The 16,381-nt window shown below is 53.3% G+C and overlaps 2 protein-coding genes across 9 annotated transcripts; both read right to left on the bottom strand.

Annotated features, from left to right (window-relative positions):
- Positions 1 to 6,184: 6,184 nt before the first annotated feature.
- Positions 6,185 to 9,999, bottom strand: SYNE4 (spectrin repeat containing nuclear envelope family member 4). Of its 3 annotated transcripts, XM_075993369.1 has the most exons (9): positions 9,964 to 9,999; positions 9,752 to 9,889; positions 9,412 to 9,562; positions 8,745 to 8,888; positions 8,372 to 8,566; positions 8,044 to 8,295; positions 7,228 to 7,305; positions 6,492 to 6,550; positions 6,185 to 6,407 (listed from the first exon to the last, which is right to left on the bottom strand). In XM_075993369.1, the coding sequence occupies exons 2-9, from the start codon at positions 9,877 to 9,879 to the stop codon at positions 6,224 to 6,226; spliced, it is 1,191 nt and encodes a 396-aa protein (XP_075849484.1). In that variant the 5' UTR covers positions 9,880 to 9,889; positions 9,964 to 9,999; the 3' UTR covers positions 6,185 to 6,223. The 3 variants fall into 3 exon arrangements, with proteins under 3 accessions (XP_075849484.1, XP_075849485.1, XP_075849486.1); XM_075993370.1 differs by having other exon boundaries at positions 8,372 to 8,557; positions 9,752 to 9,979; XM_075993371.1 differs by having other exon boundaries at positions 8,044 to 8,283; positions 9,752 to 9,979.
- A 318-nt stretch (positions 10,000 to 10,317) lies between these two features.
- ALKBH6 (alkB homolog 6) lies at positions 10,318 to 16,201 on the bottom strand. 6 transcript variants are annotated; one of them, XM_075993029.1, is made up of 7 exons: positions 16,157 to 16,201; positions 15,294 to 15,372; positions 14,926 to 14,952; positions 13,038 to 13,098; positions 12,554 to 12,705; positions 12,220 to 12,336; positions 10,318 to 10,758 (listed from the first exon to the last, which is right to left on the bottom strand). In XM_075993029.1, the coding sequence occupies exons 2-7, from the start codon at positions 15,345 to 15,347 to the stop codon at positions 10,495 to 10,497; spliced, it is 675 nt and encodes a 224-aa protein (XP_075849144.1). In that variant the 5' UTR covers positions 15,348 to 15,372; positions 16,157 to 16,201; the 3' UTR covers positions 10,318 to 10,494. The 6 variants fall into 6 exon arrangements, with proteins under 6 accessions (XP_075849144.1, XP_012630424.2, XP_075849145.1 ...); XM_012774970.2 differs by having other exon boundaries at positions 14,926 to 14,994; XM_075993030.1 differs by having other exon boundaries at positions 16,128 to 16,199.
- Positions 16,202 to 16,381: the final 180 nt, after the last annotated feature.

Below are 16,381 nucleotides of genomic sequence, written 5' to 3' on the forward strand. Positions count from 1 at the left end.
CTTCTCTCTTGGTGGTCTTAAACATTTTATGTATTTGGAGATTGCTGAAGAGGCCGCCCTCATACACACTTACAGAGAAGAGACCCCCTGGGAGGGGCTGGGTGTGGGGAGCTGACTGTCTCTGGAACCCTTGGACTCATTAGACTGGAAAATCAATTAAAGCATCAACGTTCTCTCTCCTGGACAAATCCATGCAGGGGACTTATTCTAGCTTGACCTTCAAGAGACTCCACTTGACTCCTTAATGGAGGGCAAGTGATTTAGCCTTTTTGTGCAGGAGAGGAGATGGAGCTGTGGAGGCCTGGCTCATATCCCCTAGGGCAGTAGTGGGGATCTCAGTGTTCCACAAAACCTGGAAACTTGTCCTCAAACCTGGCTGAAGAGTCCAGCCTCTTCAAGCTGGGATTTTTTTTTTTTTTTTTTTGAGACAGAGTCTCGCTTTGTTGTCCAGGCTAGAGTGAGTGCCGTGGCGTCTAGCTCACAGCAACCTCAAACTCCTGGGCTTGAGTGATCCTTCTGCCTCAGCCTCCCGAGTAGCTGGGACTACAGGCATGCACCACCATGCCCGGCTAATTTTTTATATATATATCAGTTGGCCAATTAATTTCTTTCTATTTATAGTAGAGACGGGGTCTCGCTCTTGCTCAGGCTGGTTTTGAACTCCTGACCTTGAGCAATCCGCCCGCCTCGGCCTCCCAAGAGCTAGGATTACAGGCGTGAGCCACAGCGCCCGGCCCAAGCTGGGATTTTTGTCAAGCAAGACCCTGGGGTGAGAGAGGGAAGAGGGACCCATAGAACCCAGACATAACTCTCTCCTATGTCCCATATGGACCTGCCCTAGACATTCTCCAGAGTGTAGGATTTTGCATCTCTGAGCTGTATTTGCACCCATGTCAGTTGCGTAAGTGGAAATGAATTCTTGCAAATGCACTTGTAGGGGAAGAAGGGCTTTAGGAAAGGAGCCCGGACCTTAGACCTAAGGGAGGCTGGATAGGAGAGAAACCTGGTCACTGTCATAATCCCAGTGGGGAGCCAGGTCCCCAGATAGTTATAAATTGGGGTTGAGATTTGAAGAGTTAGAAGTTTTCCAGAAGGTAGGAATAGGCTTCTGAGCAGTGTGACTGGTGTGGGCAAAGGCCTGGAGGGGGCAGAAGGAAGAAATGCAGGGTCCCAGCTGGGGCCTGGAGTGCCCAGAGCACAACAGGGCCGTGGGTTGCTTGCCCTGGCTTCATCTCAGAGTAAAAGCCAAAGTCCTGGAAGCGGCCAACGGGGTCTCACCCATCCAGCCTGTTACATCTCAGCTGCATCTCACTCCTGGCTCCGTGATCGTGAGCCGAGATAAGCTTCTGGCCGGGCTGCAGGCAGGGATCAAGTTGCCACTAGGGCTGGGCATCCAGGTCAGCAGGGGCAAAGACATTCACCCAGTGTTGAAGATGAATGGGGATTGCCAGGTAGAGAGGACAGGGGAGGGGATGCTCGATAGGACAGTTGGGGGAGGTATGGAGGTCAGCAACGGTCAAGAGCATGGGCCCCGGGACTGGAAGGCGGGGTGTGAATCCCAGCTCTAGTACTTATGATGACATGATCATGGACAAGTGACTTAACCTCTTTGTGTCTCAATGCACCTGTGAATTAAATGGGTATAATAATAATGCCTCACTGTGTGGGCATTACTATGAAACAGTGAATTAAATACGTGTGGCAGCAGGTGATGATGACCCACTACTTGAGTTCACTTGGAGCTGCAGAAGCTTCCGGCCTCCTGCCCTGAGCCTCTGTTCTGCGTGAGGGTTTTCTAGGAAGTGGGATCATGCCTTGGAGGCAACCCTGAGCCTGCAGGACAGCAGTCACTGGATGAGTGCCATGGCCTGCCTCTTGTCTGGTGGCCCAATTACAACACATGTTCTAAAAGGTTCTTTAGACACCTCGCCCCACTCCCGTGGGATTGAGCCCCAGTTGCTCGGTGGTTACTACTCCATGAATGCCTTTGTTGGCTTTCCCCCTGCCCTGCCTCACTCCCCTGACTCCCTTACTCCAACTCCCTCACTCCCGCCTCCTGGGATCACCTCCCAGATAACCCACCACCCGAGTCCCCGCCTCAGAGCACGCTTATGTGTCACGCACGGGAACAGGGCCCGGTACTCAGCCTACACTCTGTGTGTCTGCTGCTGTTTTCTCACTCTGCTAAGGCACAGGGTCAGCGTCTCACCCGTCTGTTAAACAAGAATCTCCTGATCTAAAAAAAAAATTGCTATGAAGGACATATGGGGATTGGAGCAATTTGGAATATGGATGGAGTTAAAAATAGAACTGAATTGAGTTGTTAAATTTCCTGATTTTGATAGCTGTACTATAATTGTGTAAGGGAATGCCCTTGTTCTTAAGACACACACACTGAAGTGTTTGGGAGTAAAGAGGCATCGTGTCTGCAACTTACTCTCAAATGGTTCCAAAACATATGCACACATATAAATAGACTAGCAGGAGTACAAATGCAAAAGCAGATGAAGCACAATGTTAACAATTGGTGATTCTTGGTAAAGACCTTATGGGAGTTACTGTACTAGTCTTAAAAATTTTGCAGTTATTTAAACAAAAAGTTACAAAAATCAAAAACTTAAAAAGTCAATAGTTGTATCAGTGTCTCACTGGGTAATTATCTATCTTTGGGCACCAGAGATCCTCATACACAGGACACATTTTTATAAAAATGTAACCTGTGTTTTCTGAGACTTGATAAAACCCACGTGTAGCTACTGCTTCACAGATTTTGCCATCCATTAAAGTTAAATGAAATTTCTGCATATTTTGGCCTTTGAAAAAAATAACACCTGGTCTCACTTGCAGATTCTGATCTCCACCGATTTGGGAATCCCAGGTTACTAGAATGTGTTCTTGTCTTGGGTCAGAAACTCAACTGTCCCAAGGGATCAAGCCATTGACCAGATGCATGAGGTGGCCTAGTGGCCCCTTGGGGAACTCTGGGAAACTCACTGTAGTGGACAAGGAGCCACCACCACAGCTACAACTTCCCATCGCTCCAGCTCAGCACCCTTCCTTGAACCGCAGCATCCTGGGTTAGAATGATGTGGAAGAAGGACTGGAATTTTTTTTACAATGGTAAAAGCTTTGTGATTACTTTTTAAAAGAGTCTTGATCTTCTGGAGCAGCTCCATGAATGGGTAAAAGACTTGTCTAGAGTTGGCTTCAAAGTAATCTCGGGCGAGGGGAATGGATGCTTGGGAGAATGAAACAGGGTTGGTCTTGAATGGATAGCGGTTGGAGCTAATGATGAGTTCATGAGGACTTGTGATGCTGTGCCTTCTGCTTTTGTGCAAGTTTAAAAATTACCAGAGTGAAAAGTGGGAAGACTCCAATGGTGCCAGTCTCACTCAGACTAGTCCTCGCCATCACTTGATCCCATCACCTCAAACCTCATCTCCTTCTACTCTTCCCTCCACTCAGGCTTCAGCCACACCTGCCTGCCCACAAGCAGACCCATCCTACCTCAGGGCCTTTGCACTTGCACCTCGCTCCACCCCGAATGCTCTTCCTCAAGGTCTGCACTGTCCAATACGGTAGTGAGCCTTGAATATTTATTTGTTTATTTATTTTGGAGACAGGGTCTCACTGTGTTGCCCTGGCTAGAGTGCCAGGGCGTCAGAGTAGAGACAGGGTCTCACTCTTGCTCAGGCTAGTTTCGAACTCCTGACCTTGAGCAATCCGCCCACCTCGGCCTCCCAGAGTGCTAGGATTACAGGCGTGAGCCACTGCGCCCTTCCAGAATTCTTAATTTTATAAATTTTAAGTAAAATTTAACACATTAACTGCCATGAGAGATGCATTTAACTCATTCTAATTTTGACCTTGGGCCATGTGAAGCATATATAAAATCTTACTTGTTGATGTTCTTATTGTTACAATCAATATTGACAATTTAATTCTAAAAATGTGGATTCAATGAATAGAAGTCAATATATTTTGTATTTCTATTTATGTTTACCTTTAAATTACACTCGAAGTTTTTAGTCTGTTTTCACTGTGTCCCCAAGGAAAAGTGTCTGATTTTTTTTGTGTGGCAGTCAATGTGTTAAAAACTGAAGTAGTATAAAATATTTTCTCTGCTACACAACTTTATTGTTTTGGTAGGACTGCATTTTATTTTATCTGCCAAAAATGTAGCATCCAAATTGAGATGTGAGGCCAGGTGCGGTGGCTCATGCCTGTAATCCTAGCATTCTGGGAGGCCAAGGTGGGTGGATCACTCAAGGTTAGGAGTTCGAAACCAGCCTGAGCAAGAGCGAGACCCCCGTCTCTACTAAAAATAGATAGAAATTAATTGGCCAACTAAAAATACATAGACAAAAATTAGCCAGGGGTGGTGGCGCATGCCTGTAGTCCCAGCTACCCGGGAGGCTGAGGCAGCAGGATTGCTTGAGCCCAGGAGTTTGAGGTTGCTGTGAGCTAGGCTGACGCCACGGCACTCACTCTAGCCTGGGCAACAAAGTGAGACTCCATCTCAAAAAAAAAAAAAAACAAAAACAAACAAACAAAAATTGAGATGTGCTACAAAACAGTATTTCAAAGACTCAGTAAGAAAAAAGCATTGTAAAATATAATTCCTATATTCACTACCTATTGTAGTGATAGTATTTTGGATATATCAGGTTAAATAGAATATAAATTATATTATTAAAATTAATTTCACCCGCATCATCATACCGTAATGACCTCCCTGTCTCCCTGATGCCTCCTTCCAACACCTTGTTTGAATTGTACGCCTTTCCCCTTGCTCACTTTATCTTGCTCCTTAGCACTATCACCTGCTACATATTTTACTTATTTTTTTTAAATTTATTGTCGATCTCCCCATTAAAACGTCAGCTTCAGAGGGACAAGAATTTTAGTCCATGTTGTTCACTGGCCTGGCTCATGGCAGGTAGTCAATATTCGTTAAATGAATGAATGAACGAATGGCACAGATTAGTTCCATTACCAGGCCTATTGGGCTAATATTGCCGAGACTCTGCTGGCTCTATTTGTGATCCCAGGGAGACCTCGCCTTCTCCTTGGTTGGGGGTGCGGGGGTGGGGAGGGACTTACCCAGGCCTTTGAAACGGGTCGGCCCAGTTTGCATCCTGATTTTTCTCTGAACGTGGACTGAAGTCTGGAAGAATCTGCTGCTTTCCCCACCCCCCTGACTGTCCATTTCCCCTTCTAGTAACAACTCTTGATTTTCTCTGGAGACCCACCCTCCCCCATTGTCAGTCCCCATGGTCAGCCCTGCAGCCCCCAGCGGAGGTGAGGCACATGACCCAAGCCCCAGCAACCAGCCTTGGGACTTTGATTGAAGCTATAAAGGAAGAGTGACCCTCCTATTGGCTGCTAAATTGGTGGGTGTATGGCTGGAGATTGTTAAGGGCCACTTTGGCCACCACTGGGATAAGAATGAAGCTATAGTAAATCAGAGGAAAGAACTAAGAGACATCATTTGAGTCTCAGGATCCAGCTATGCCTGACATCCTGAACTTCCCAGTTACCCACAAAAACAAATTCCCAACTTAATCTCTGGGGAGACTGGGCTCCAGGACTGAGCACTAGCAGTTCAGCCTGGTGCTGTCAAGACCCTCCAACCCCCACCCCCAGGCCAATGACAGCCCAGCTGGGAGCCCACCACGTGGAATGTTGGAACAGAGCAACCATGTGGATGCACCCTTCCATACCTGCCCCTAGCTTCCTGCGGCAGGCACCTGTGCTCCTTTGCCTGAGGGTGGGGCCTTCGCAGGCTAGAGAGCTGGGCATGAATGTCTCCAGGAAGAGCCCTGAACAATGCAAGATGGGAGCTGGCATATAAGTGCCACAACTTCTTGGCCCTTTTGGTGAAACAATTTCAAACTGTGTTCCACAGTTTCCCAGACGTCCCCGATGGGATGGTGCCCAAAGCAGCAACCAGCTCATTAACTCCACCACTACAACTGGACTTTCCCCTCCCCGGCTCACTTCCTCACTCCCCTACCGCTCTTGCAAGGATCACCGTCCAAATAACGTGCTTGCACTTGAATCTTTCGTCAGGGTCTGGGGCAACCCAACCTGAGATGGGCTGATTCCATTTGAGTCTGTGTAGACACGAGGGCCATATCCCAGATTCTGGGCGCCCAAGCACACAATGTCCTCACACATCCTGTGACAGTGACCATTTATTACACACCACTGGGCTGTGAACTCAGACTGGGGGGAGACCGTTGACGTAGCTGAGCACCAGGTAAGGTGTCCTGGCCAGTCGGGCGTGAAAGCAGCAGAAGATCCCAGGCACGGGCAGGAGCAATGTGGCACCCACCAGGAGGAGAAGGAGAAAGAAGAGGAGGAGGAGGAAGGCCAGGGGCCACCTGGACGCAGGATCCGGGGCCCTGCCAAGGGAAAGGCAGTGTTAAATATGTGGGTGGGCTGCCGCCATGAGCCCTGTCCCCCAACCCATCTTCTGGGGACCTCACCCAGCATCCACCTCCAGGGCCACATCCTGGAGACTGGAAGACGCTTGCCTCTTCTTGTCCTAAGGGCACACGGCAGCCACGGCAGAATGGATGGAGGTGACACTTAGTACGAACCTTCCCTTACTATTGCGGACCTACAGGGATGGTCTCAGTGCTCCCCCTCTCCTGGCACCCCCGCTATCCCCAGGGGACGGGGAATAGCTCCAGTGTCGTGGATGTCTGTTCGTGCCTGTCCTCCACTCCAATCAGGCCCCCCCTTTCCTCATAACAGTGGCTCGATTTGGGGTGGCGGGGTCATGCTTTCTACTCGTTAAGTAGAGACAGCTTCAGGTTCATGGGAAGCTGACCCCAGCCTCCTCCGCTTCCACGACTGGGCACCTGACCCAGACCAGGCCTCCGGTTCATTCGGGCTGCAGTCCATGACCCCAGCCAGGCAAGCGGGACTTGGGACTCTGGCCGCCACTTGTAGGTCAGAGACATGCTCCTTCCCCTGGGCGGGTAAACCAACGGGAAGTGAGGGTGCAGTGGCCGGGCAGGCATTCTGCTGAGCAGGATGCCACCTTGGGGAAGTAGAGGCCAAGAGAGGGAGGGACTGAGCCCTGACCATTTGAGTACCTGGACTTTTCAGTTACATAAGAAAAATAGCATCCCCTTTTCTGTGTCATCCAATTGGTTGGGTTTCTGTCACTTGCCATCAAGATTCCTGGGTGCTAGACCCGGCTGAGGACCAGCTCACCTGAGGCTTCCGGAGCAGGGAGCATCTTCCGTAACCTGCGAAGTGTTTCCGGTGGCTGAGGCCGGACCCGGGCACATCCTGTGGGGAGAGAGGCGTGTGGTTCTTGGAAAACAAGCAACCAAGAGACATGGCTAAGGAAGGACTAGGACTGGGGGGCATGAGGCGAGATTCTGGGGGCACAGAGAGATCTCACGGGAGAGACAGAGAGGGGCAGACCCGGAGAAACCAAGAGAGGAGATGTTATTTATTCATTCCTTCAACAAATGTTTAATGAGTGTCTATTACATGCCAGGCACTGTTCTAGAAGCTGGGGACTCAGTGCAGATGGAAACAGGCGAAATCCTGACCCCTGTGGAACTTCTATTTTAGTGGGAGGGGGAGACCATAAATCAATAAACACGTATAAAGTCAAACTGCGCTGAGTGCTGTTAGGAGGTGACGTAAGATCACTAGGTGACGTAGGGTCACTAATGTGTGGGAGAGATGGCGTTTGAGGAGGGGCTGGAAGGAAGGGGAAGGTAAGCCTGGCATGCTTCTTGGGGTTTCAAGGTGGGAGTGGATGGGGTGTTCACACAAGAGCCAGGAGGCCAGCGCAGCCGCAGCAAGAAAAGCAAGGGGCAGCGGGAGAGAGAGAAATAGGGCCTGAGATGTAGACAGAGACAGACGGGAGAGAGACATGGAGATGAAGAGAGACAGAGATAGAGGGAGAGACAGAGCCACTGACACTTTGAAAGGGAAGGAGCCGGCTGGAAGGGACACAGAGGTGCCCTCTGGTTGCCTGGGGGACGAGGGTCCCTCAAGAGGGACTGCTCTCACCTCAAGGCCTTGTCCTCTGCCCTGGGGGGCCCTGTGGCCACACAGCTCACAGGGAGCCCCTGGTGTCCAGGCTGTCTTTTGCCCCAAGGGTCCGAGGTCCCCAACGTCCCCTGCTGGATCCCACTCCAGCTCTGCGGAAGCGGGGAGGCCACTGGGCGCCCAGGGACCCCAGACCCCACCAGGTCCTGGCCCGTCCACGTCCCTCTCGACCTCCAAGTCCTGGTCCAGCTCGTTGGCCTCCTTGTTGAACACCTGGGTCAGAGGACAGAGGTCATGGGGGTCGGGAGATTGGGGCCTGGGCCTGGGGGGCCATCGGGGTGGGCCATACCAGGCTGTAGCTGACCAGCTGGGCCTGCAGCTGCCAGAGCCGTCGGAAGATGGTGTCTCTGTGGGCTCCGAGGGCCCTCAGGATCTGCTCCAGGGACGCCCAGGCCCTAGGCTCGCTCCGCTGTGCCAGCCCCTCACCAAACGCCAGCAGCGCATCCACGCGCTCGGCTGCCCCTCGGAGGTCTGCCTGCAGGGCCTGCGGACATGTGGTGGGACATCACCCCACACACACACCAGGGACATCAGAGACTCAGAGTCTGGAGTTAAGCCCCAGCCCCCGACTTCCTATCCAGAGACCCGGAACATGCAACACACCCATTTCCCACCCCAGAAAGCTGGCGCCCACCCTCCCACATCCTGGCCCCACTGCCCACCTGCAGCTGGACCATGCCTCTCTGTGCCAGTGCCCAGGGCCCCCGGCCTCGCTCCGGGTCCTGCGGCCGGAGCCCCATCCCCACTAGGCAAATGTGCAGGCTGTCCTGTTCGGCCTCCAGTACCTCCAGGCCGGAGGTGGGGTGCTGGGGAACACAGGGGTCTGCGTCAGGACCAGTGAGCCAATCAAGACATTATGCTCACCCCCACTGCCACCCCTCTTCTGCAGGCTCCTGCCTTCTAGATGCTTCTCTGCAGCAGAATCCACCTCTGGGCCTACACCAGGGCTGCTCCCACTTGGGGGCCTTCCCAGTGGAGCCAGGCCTGGGGACATTGAATCCAAGGTCTTCTGGTTTTCAAAGCTCCAGGAAACCTGGACATGTGTGGCTTGGAGGTCTGGACAGGGAGGGGGTCACAGAGCAGGGAACCTCCAAGAGCAATAGGGATGCGCAGGGACCGACAATGAAATACTTCCCTCCCAGTTGGTAAAATACTGAAATACTTCTGCACTGAATGGTAAAGAAACACTTTCCTGAGTGTCCCTCCCCTCATAGATGCCCACCACCTTTCCAGAATCATCACCTCATCTGCAGTGTGGAGGAGGCCAGATTCTGGGGGACAGAGAGGAGGGGGCAGCTGGCACAAGGGGTCTGAGTCACCTCTGCTCACCTCACAGTGTTTGCCTCCAGCTGGGTCCTCATGGGAAGAGGGTGTTGACCATCTTGGGGGGCCAGCAGCAGGCTCAATGCTCCTTAGCCCACCTTGGAAGTGCTCAGGAGGGTCCAGGGAGTCTTGTCCCTGTTTCTGGGCCTGCCCCGGCCTGGGAGGTAGGGGACATTGGGCGCATGAGCCTCAGTAGCTCATTTTCCACCCCACTCCACCCTTGCTCCCTCCCCAGCTCCCTCTCCTGTCCCCAGGTGATCACAGTCACAGCAACCCCTTCCCACAAATGGCCCTTGCTACTGTCCCCACCCCCTTGGGAACAAACTCCAAAAACCCCAGCCCCCACCTGACTCTGTCCTTTTCAGATGCAGGGCAGATGGTGCATCCAGCAACGTTCGGCTCCCCAGGGGCTCCAGGGGGGTGGCTGAGTGGCTCTGAGGGGAGCCTAGGGCCCAGAGGTAGGGACAGGGCCATAGCTGGGGGTCTGGGGACAGAGAGTCAGGTGAGGACCTTTTCCCTAGTCAAGGGTGTCCCCCAGACCTTCTCAACAGGACTCACCCAGGCCTGAGGCTGCCAGAGGGGCCCAGGGGCAGGCCTGGCTCCACCCCTTCCAAGAGGAACCTGGACCTGGGTAATTTGATCCCCAGCTCAGGTGACAAGAGAGCGACTTAACTCCTTCCTCCCTAACAGGACCAGTAGCTAAACCTCCCAACATGGTCCCACTGCTCTCCAAGGAGCTTCCAGATATAACCCCACCCCCACCATCCCAAGAGCCCCGATTCTGTCCCACTCAGGACCCACACATCTAACCTCCAGGGCCTGCCCACCCACTTAAGGTCCCAGATGCAGTGCCCCTCAGGAACCCAAGCATCTGCCACCCCCTTCCCCCAGAAAAAACCACGAAAACCAAGGAAAGATATATTTTGATTTATTCGGAATGGTTTTTTTTTTTCCTGTGGTTCCCGCAAAGTTATTGAGAAAAATAAATAATCCAGGGGAGCTGCCTCTGCCCCAGGGTTCAAGGTCACAGAATCGCAGCAGCCCCAGGATGGCGAGGAAGCCAGATCCCGACGGTCCGGAGCCTGGCGATCACTTGCCGAGCAAGAGGCCGGCGCGCAGCACGCGGGGCACGCGGCGGATGGTCAGCGAGACCCGAGTGCCGCGGACCAGGCAGGCTCCGGGCCGCGCCGACGGGCAGGCGGCCGCGTTGGGCGGCAGGGAGGTGGCGTGGAGTTCGTCTACCCGGGCGGCGGCGATGCCGTGGAGGAGGCGCGTGTAGGCGGTGCCACGCAGCACCAGCAGGCTGCGCGGTTCCAGCAGCAGCGACGTGGTGGGCCGGGGCGGGGGCCGGGGCTGCGGGGCGGGTTGATGGTCAGCAGGCTTCGAGGGATCAGGGGACAAGGGTCAGTGAGTCCCCAGGGACAAAGGCTCAGGAGCAAGCCTGCTCCCAGGGATGGAGGCTTTGGTGGTTCAGGAGTGAAAATTGGCGGATCCTGGGGCTGCTGGGGAAGGGAGGGGGTGGGGACAGCAGTCCCGCGGGAGGGGGAAGGAACTAGGTTGCAGATGGGGGTGTTAAAGAGTCAGCAGAAGCCGGGCGCGGTGGCTCACGCCTGTAATCCTAGCACTCTGGGAGGCTGAGGCGGGCGGATTGCTCGAGGTCAGGAGTTCAAAACCAGCCTGAGCAAGAGCAAGACCCCGTCTCTACTATAAATAGAAAGAAATTAATTGGCCAACTAATGTATATATATATAAAATTAGCCGGGCATGGTGGCGCATGCCTGTAGTCCCAGCTACTCGGGAGGCTGAGGCAGAAGGATTGCTTGAGCCCAGGAGTTTGAGGTTGCTGTGAGCTAGGCTGACGCCACGGCACTCACTCTAGCCTGGGCAACAAGCGAGACTCTGTCTCAAAAAAAAAAAAAAAAAAAAAAAAAGAGTCAGCAGGCCCAGAGAGCTGCAGCTGGGATCTCCTAACAGCTGGGGCTGGGACTGTTTCCCCAGGAAAGGCAGGCAGAGCCTGCTGAGAGGGCATGGATGAAGCCAGGCCCCGGCAGGCCCCGGAGGGACCCTGCTGGACAGTGAGGCAGAGGTTCCAGGGAGTGGGCATACCCAAGGTCATCAGGATGTTAGAGGACACTGGCACAGAAGGAGCCCAAGAGCACTCGGGGCTAAAGGGAAGCCCCAGGGAGGAGCAGGTCAGGGTGTCCAGGGCAGCTTCTGTGAACGCTTCAGTGTCACAAATGCATCACTCAGAGAAAGAGATGAGCGATGGTGTTGCCAGGGTATCTGGGGGGACCCTGAGCAGCAAAGCATGTGTCAGGGGTCCCAGGAGGATCTGGGTGTCCTGCACCACAGATCACATTACTGGAGTGGCAGGATGCCAGTGCTAGGGTGCCCTGTCCAGGGGACAGAGTCAGGACATCTGGGAGGATGTCGGGGCACCCATGAGTGCATAGCAGTGGGGTGTCTAAGGATGTCAGAGTGTCTGCTGGAGTATTGGGGGACCCTGCACGGGGTCTATATGGACCTCGGGCAGTTGGAACACTCTGAGCACGTGTGGTCAGGAGGTCTACGGGGTGTCAGGGGCATCTATTCAGTAGGTTGGGGCACTGGGGTGTCTGTGGAAATTATGGTATGTAAGGTACCCTGAAAGCAGATGGACCTGGTGTCTGGGAGGAGGCAGTTGTGCCCCATGAGGGGACAGGGGAAGGTGTCTGGGTGTCAGGAGTACCTCAAAGGCAGGTGGAATCAGGTGATCTTGGAGGATGTGGGCGGTTGGAGTGCCCACAAGTGGCTGGGGTAGCGTCTCGGGCCCACCTGTTCCACAGGGTCATCATCCTCCGGCTGCCGCGGCTCGTACAGGTCCAGCATGGTGTGGGAGCCCAGGCTGATGGTGCTGACAGTCGGGTAGTACAGTGGTCCGTCCTCATGGGGCTGGGGAGTGGGCACCAGGGCTGGGCAGGGCAGGGGTCCACACCCCCACCCTTTAAGTTAAAGGGGGGCTCCGAAGCTGGGGACAGGGAGGTGAATGCCTCTTGGGGTATGTGGGTACTTGATGAGTGTGGGCAAACATGAAGCCCTTGCCCCGTGATGGCGCAGAGGTCTGGGGGAGGCAGTTACTGTGGGGGTCAGGGCGAGGGTATGTAGTTACCATGATGCCCTCCCCTGGCAGATACTGGTTCACGAGGACATGGTTAGCTGGGAGACCCCCAAAAAGTCTGAGGTCAGACACTTTGTCCACGTAGCGCTGGAGCCATGGGGGCAGCCACTCAGGAACCATCCCCCGTGGATGGGGGAGCCCACCTGGGGAGGGCAACAGGGTCCTGAGGGCTTCCCCATGGGACTTGGAGCCCCCATTAGGGATATCCCAGTGTTTGGAAGCACCCTGACCCCCTCAGGGACCACAGGACCCTTCAAAGGCTTCCTAACTTCTCCAGATCACTGGACCCTTTCAGATACTCACAACTCATCAGGAAGGACATCCCTAACCCCTCAGGACTTCCACTGACCCCTCAAAATCATGTCCACTGAGACCCCTTGAGCCCTCAGGGATTTCCCCCCAACCCCAATGTCTGGAGCCCCCTGCTCCAGCCCACATCCCAGAATCACCCATGCCCCCAGCCAGGGACACTTACCCCAGTTCTGTAACTTCCTCCCGGAGAGCTGGGTCCACTTTGGCTTTGGGGCATTAAAAACCTAGCAGGTGAAGAAGGTGTCACTCTTTTTTCAGGACCATGCCTCCAGAGTTCTCCCACCCTTTCCCTGGGGTGGAAATGGGTCATCTCACTGTCTATGGGATCATTCTCTGGGGTAGTGTTTTCCCAGGATTTTGGTTTTTGCCTTCTTTCCTGGGGAGGCTTTTGGCCCCAAAGCCCACCGGTGTCTACTGGCATTGAGGAAAGGAACCAGGACTACACAATTATGGTCTGAATCTACTCAGTTCTGGGGCTGGACTGGGCTCTTTCAGCTTAGCAGCAAATAGTCTTTACTCGAATTTCCTGATTCCTGGGCTATCTGAAGACAGTCTGAGTTTTAGAACCTTTTTGTTTCTAATGGCTGGCGAATGGAGTGTCCTATACTGGGCTATCTCAATACAGCAAAGAAAGTACTTTAAAAAACTCTCCATTCCCAAGATCCCAAAGGCCTAGAATGGACTATCTCAATCCAAGAAATCTATACTGTACTTGATAATCTCATCATTCCATTCATGGTCGTAGAGCTGGACTGGGCTATTTCAGCCCAGTGATTCTATAGTATGTAAATTTTCAATCCCCAAAACTCTAAGGTCTGGAATGGGCTATCTCAGCACAAGAGTCTATGTTCTGAAGCTAACTCCTTCCTGGGATTCAAGCTTATGTAGGCTACTCCAGCACAGGGAAGATCTGTACTCCGTAACTAATGCTCTGGGGCTGCAATAGGCTATCCCAGTGCAGGGACTCTGAGCTTTGTAAATTATTCTTTCCCCAATCCTTAAGAACAGAATACAAATTGGGTCATTTCAGCATAGGTGGTCTGTGCTTGGTAATCTTGTTCCAGAAACTCTGGGTCTTTGCTGAGCTATCTAAGGCTGGTGGTGGGCCCCCCTCCCCTCCCTAGATCAAAAAACAAAAGGCTCAGGAGACCAGACCTGCCAAGGACAACTGCCAGGCCCCACTGAGAACAACCACACCTAGATGTCTACCCGGATAAGAAAATTTTGGTTACTGGATTCCGCAAATGTCACCAGCCCCTCCTATTTCTCAATGACCACCAAAGGTCACAGTGGAAAAACCCCAGCTCTTCCCACCAAAAGTCCTCAGCCCACTTAAAAATGGTATAAAAGCCTCCCCCCCTTTCAACTGGGCACAACTTCTCTGGCCCCCCTCTCTTGGGACCCTCAAACTTCACCCAGGAGTGCTCAATAAAGCCATGTTGTTTGGTCCCAATCTTTCTCTCTGTTTCTTTTGCCGCCGGAAAACTTTATACTTGATACAGTGAAGAGTTTACTCTGTAAACTTTCTGATTCCTAGGCTATCTCAGCACAGAAATCTGAACACTAAATTCTTCATTATCTAATCTCAAGGATCTGAATTGAGCTATATCAGCCTACGTTTGTACCTTCTTTTCTCTAAGCTACCAGGATTGGGCTATCTCATTACAGGGAGTAGAGCTCTGTAACTTCCCTGCTCCTGAGACTCTGGGGTTGCACTGGGCTACTCCCACACAAGGACTCTGATTTCAGTAACATCCTAGTTTTGAAAACTGGACTGGGCTATCTCAGTACAGGGAGTCTGAGCTTCATAATAACCACCTCCTTTCTAAGAATCAGTTTGATTTCCCATAAGCCTCCTAGAAAAATCATTTTCTGATATGCCCTTGCAGGTCCTGAGAGAGGAATGGGGAAGGTGGGAGATGGGTGCTGTGTGGCACTCTCCTTGCTGCCAAGGTCTTCCCTGCAGCCTTGGGGGCTCTCATACAGGTGGCAGGGGTTGGGGAGGGATAGGGGAAGAGGGAGAAAACAGATCAGAAGGGTACTGGGGTCACCTGTCGAAGCAAGTACTCCTCCTCTTCCTTGGAAATGAAATCAGGGACATAGTAGATTACAGGTGGTGCCTAGGATAGAGAGACTCCCCTGAAGGTGTGGCCCTTCCACCCACACAGGGGCCATATCATCACTGAGCCAACTCTCCCTCTGGAGAGAGACTCAAGATGTCAGTCCAGGATCTGAAGTCAAGGAACCAATGCCTATTCTGGGGTAGGGGTCAGGGTAAGGCTGGACTTTGAAGGTAAGAATGAATTTGGAGGGAGGGGGCAGTCCCAACCCATGAACCCAGAAGTCAGCCTGCCTATCCCACCCCACCTCCCACCCGCTAGTCCCCACCTTCACCCTCTGCACCCCCATTCCTGACAACCTGCTCCACCCTGAATGGTTCCAGGGTTGGAACCCTGGCGTCCTCCTCCTCCATCGACACCAACTCCTTGCACACAGTCCTGTGGGGAAAGGAGGACACATTGAAGTCACTAAGCCTCCCACCCACAGGCCATGTCTTCCACCCCATCACCAGCCAGGGCCTCACCTCAGCGGTGAAACTCACTTGGCCTCTAAAACCTGAGTCCTCAGCATCTCCAAAGCTACAGGGCGAGCCCCGAGTCTCCCTGCCCGAACACAATAACTACCCAGAATAGTCCTCCAAAACTCCACCAAGGGGCCATCAAACTACACACTTGCCCCCTCAATCCTTCCACAGACATAAAAAATAAAATAAATCCTCTCACGGAAAACATTCTCTGACCCCACCCAGGGAGCCTTTCTCAAAAGCTCCACGCATAAACCCCAGGGCTGCGCACAGAGCCCCTTTAAACATCTTGAGACCCCACTTCAGACCCACAACCACAAGCCTGGCTCTCTAACAACTCGGGCCCCCGTGGACCCTCCTCCAGCCTCAGGCCCTTTCAGATCTCTCATTCTGAGCACCCCTGTGCCCCTAATCTGAGCCTCCTCAGACATGTCCACTCTTACCCTCCTTGGATCTCCCACTCTGGACCTCAGATTTCCTTTCCCAAGTGCCCTTCACTCCAGCACCCTGAAGCCTTTAGCCCTGAGCCTGACTCCTCTCAAACCCTCTTCTCTCCCTGAACCTCTCAGTCCCCCGACTCTGGGTCTTTTAGGATCAGTCACTGAGCCTCCTCGGACCCCTACTCTGAGCTTCCTCGGATCCCCACCCCCAGTCCTTTTGGACACCCACCTCTGCCCCAGGTCACCCCCCAAACTGACCGTACACCAGTGTCCCCTCCAATTTCTAAATTCACCACCCCCCTTCCCCCCTCCCAGTCACTTCCGGCCCACATTAGTGACGCAGAGCGCTCAGACCAATGGGAAACCCCAGCGGCCTTAAGGGCCCGCCTTCCACCCAATCGGCGCTCTGGCTCAGTATTTGTCCGCCCCTTCAACCCTCGCCTGGGAATAGGCTGCGCTGCCCGGCCTCTGAGCCACAGCGGG

Source organism: Microcebus murinus, chromosome 16, assembly GCF_040939455.1.
Source record: "Microcebus murinus isolate Inina chromosome 16, M.murinus_Inina_mat1.0, whole genome shotgun sequence".
In the NCBI taxonomy this organism is placed as follows: Eukaryota; Metazoa; Chordata; class Mammalia; order Primates; family Cheirogaleidae; genus Microcebus; species Microcebus murinus.

Bases quoted from the DNA above. Each gene is read 5' to 3' on its own strand.
- SYNE4 (XM_075993369.1), bottom strand. From the start codon at position 9,879: ATGGCCCTGTCCCTACCTCTGGGCCCTAGGCTCCCCTCAGAGCCACTC. The intron at 7,306-8,043 runs GTGAGAGCAGTC...CTCTCCCCACAG, and splicing joins GCAGAGGACAAGGCCTTGAG to GATGTGCCCGGGTCCGGCCT. The intron at 6,551-7,227 runs GTGAGCTGGTCC...GTGTGCCCTTAG, and splicing joins CCCTGCTCCGGAAGCCTCAG to GACAAGAAGAGGCAAGCGTC.
- ALKBH6 (XM_012774970.2), bottom strand. From the start codon at position 15,347: ATGGAGGAGGAGGACGCCAGGGTTCCAACCCTGGAACCATTCAGGGTG. The intron at 13,099-14,925 runs GTGACCCCAGTA...TTCACCTGCTAG, and splicing joins AGGAGTACTTGCTTCGACAG to GTTTTTAATGCCCCAAAGCC. The intron at 12,337-12,553 runs GTAACTACATAC...CCCACTCCCCAG, and splicing joins TGCCAGGGGAGGGCATCATG to CCCCATGAGGACGGACCACT.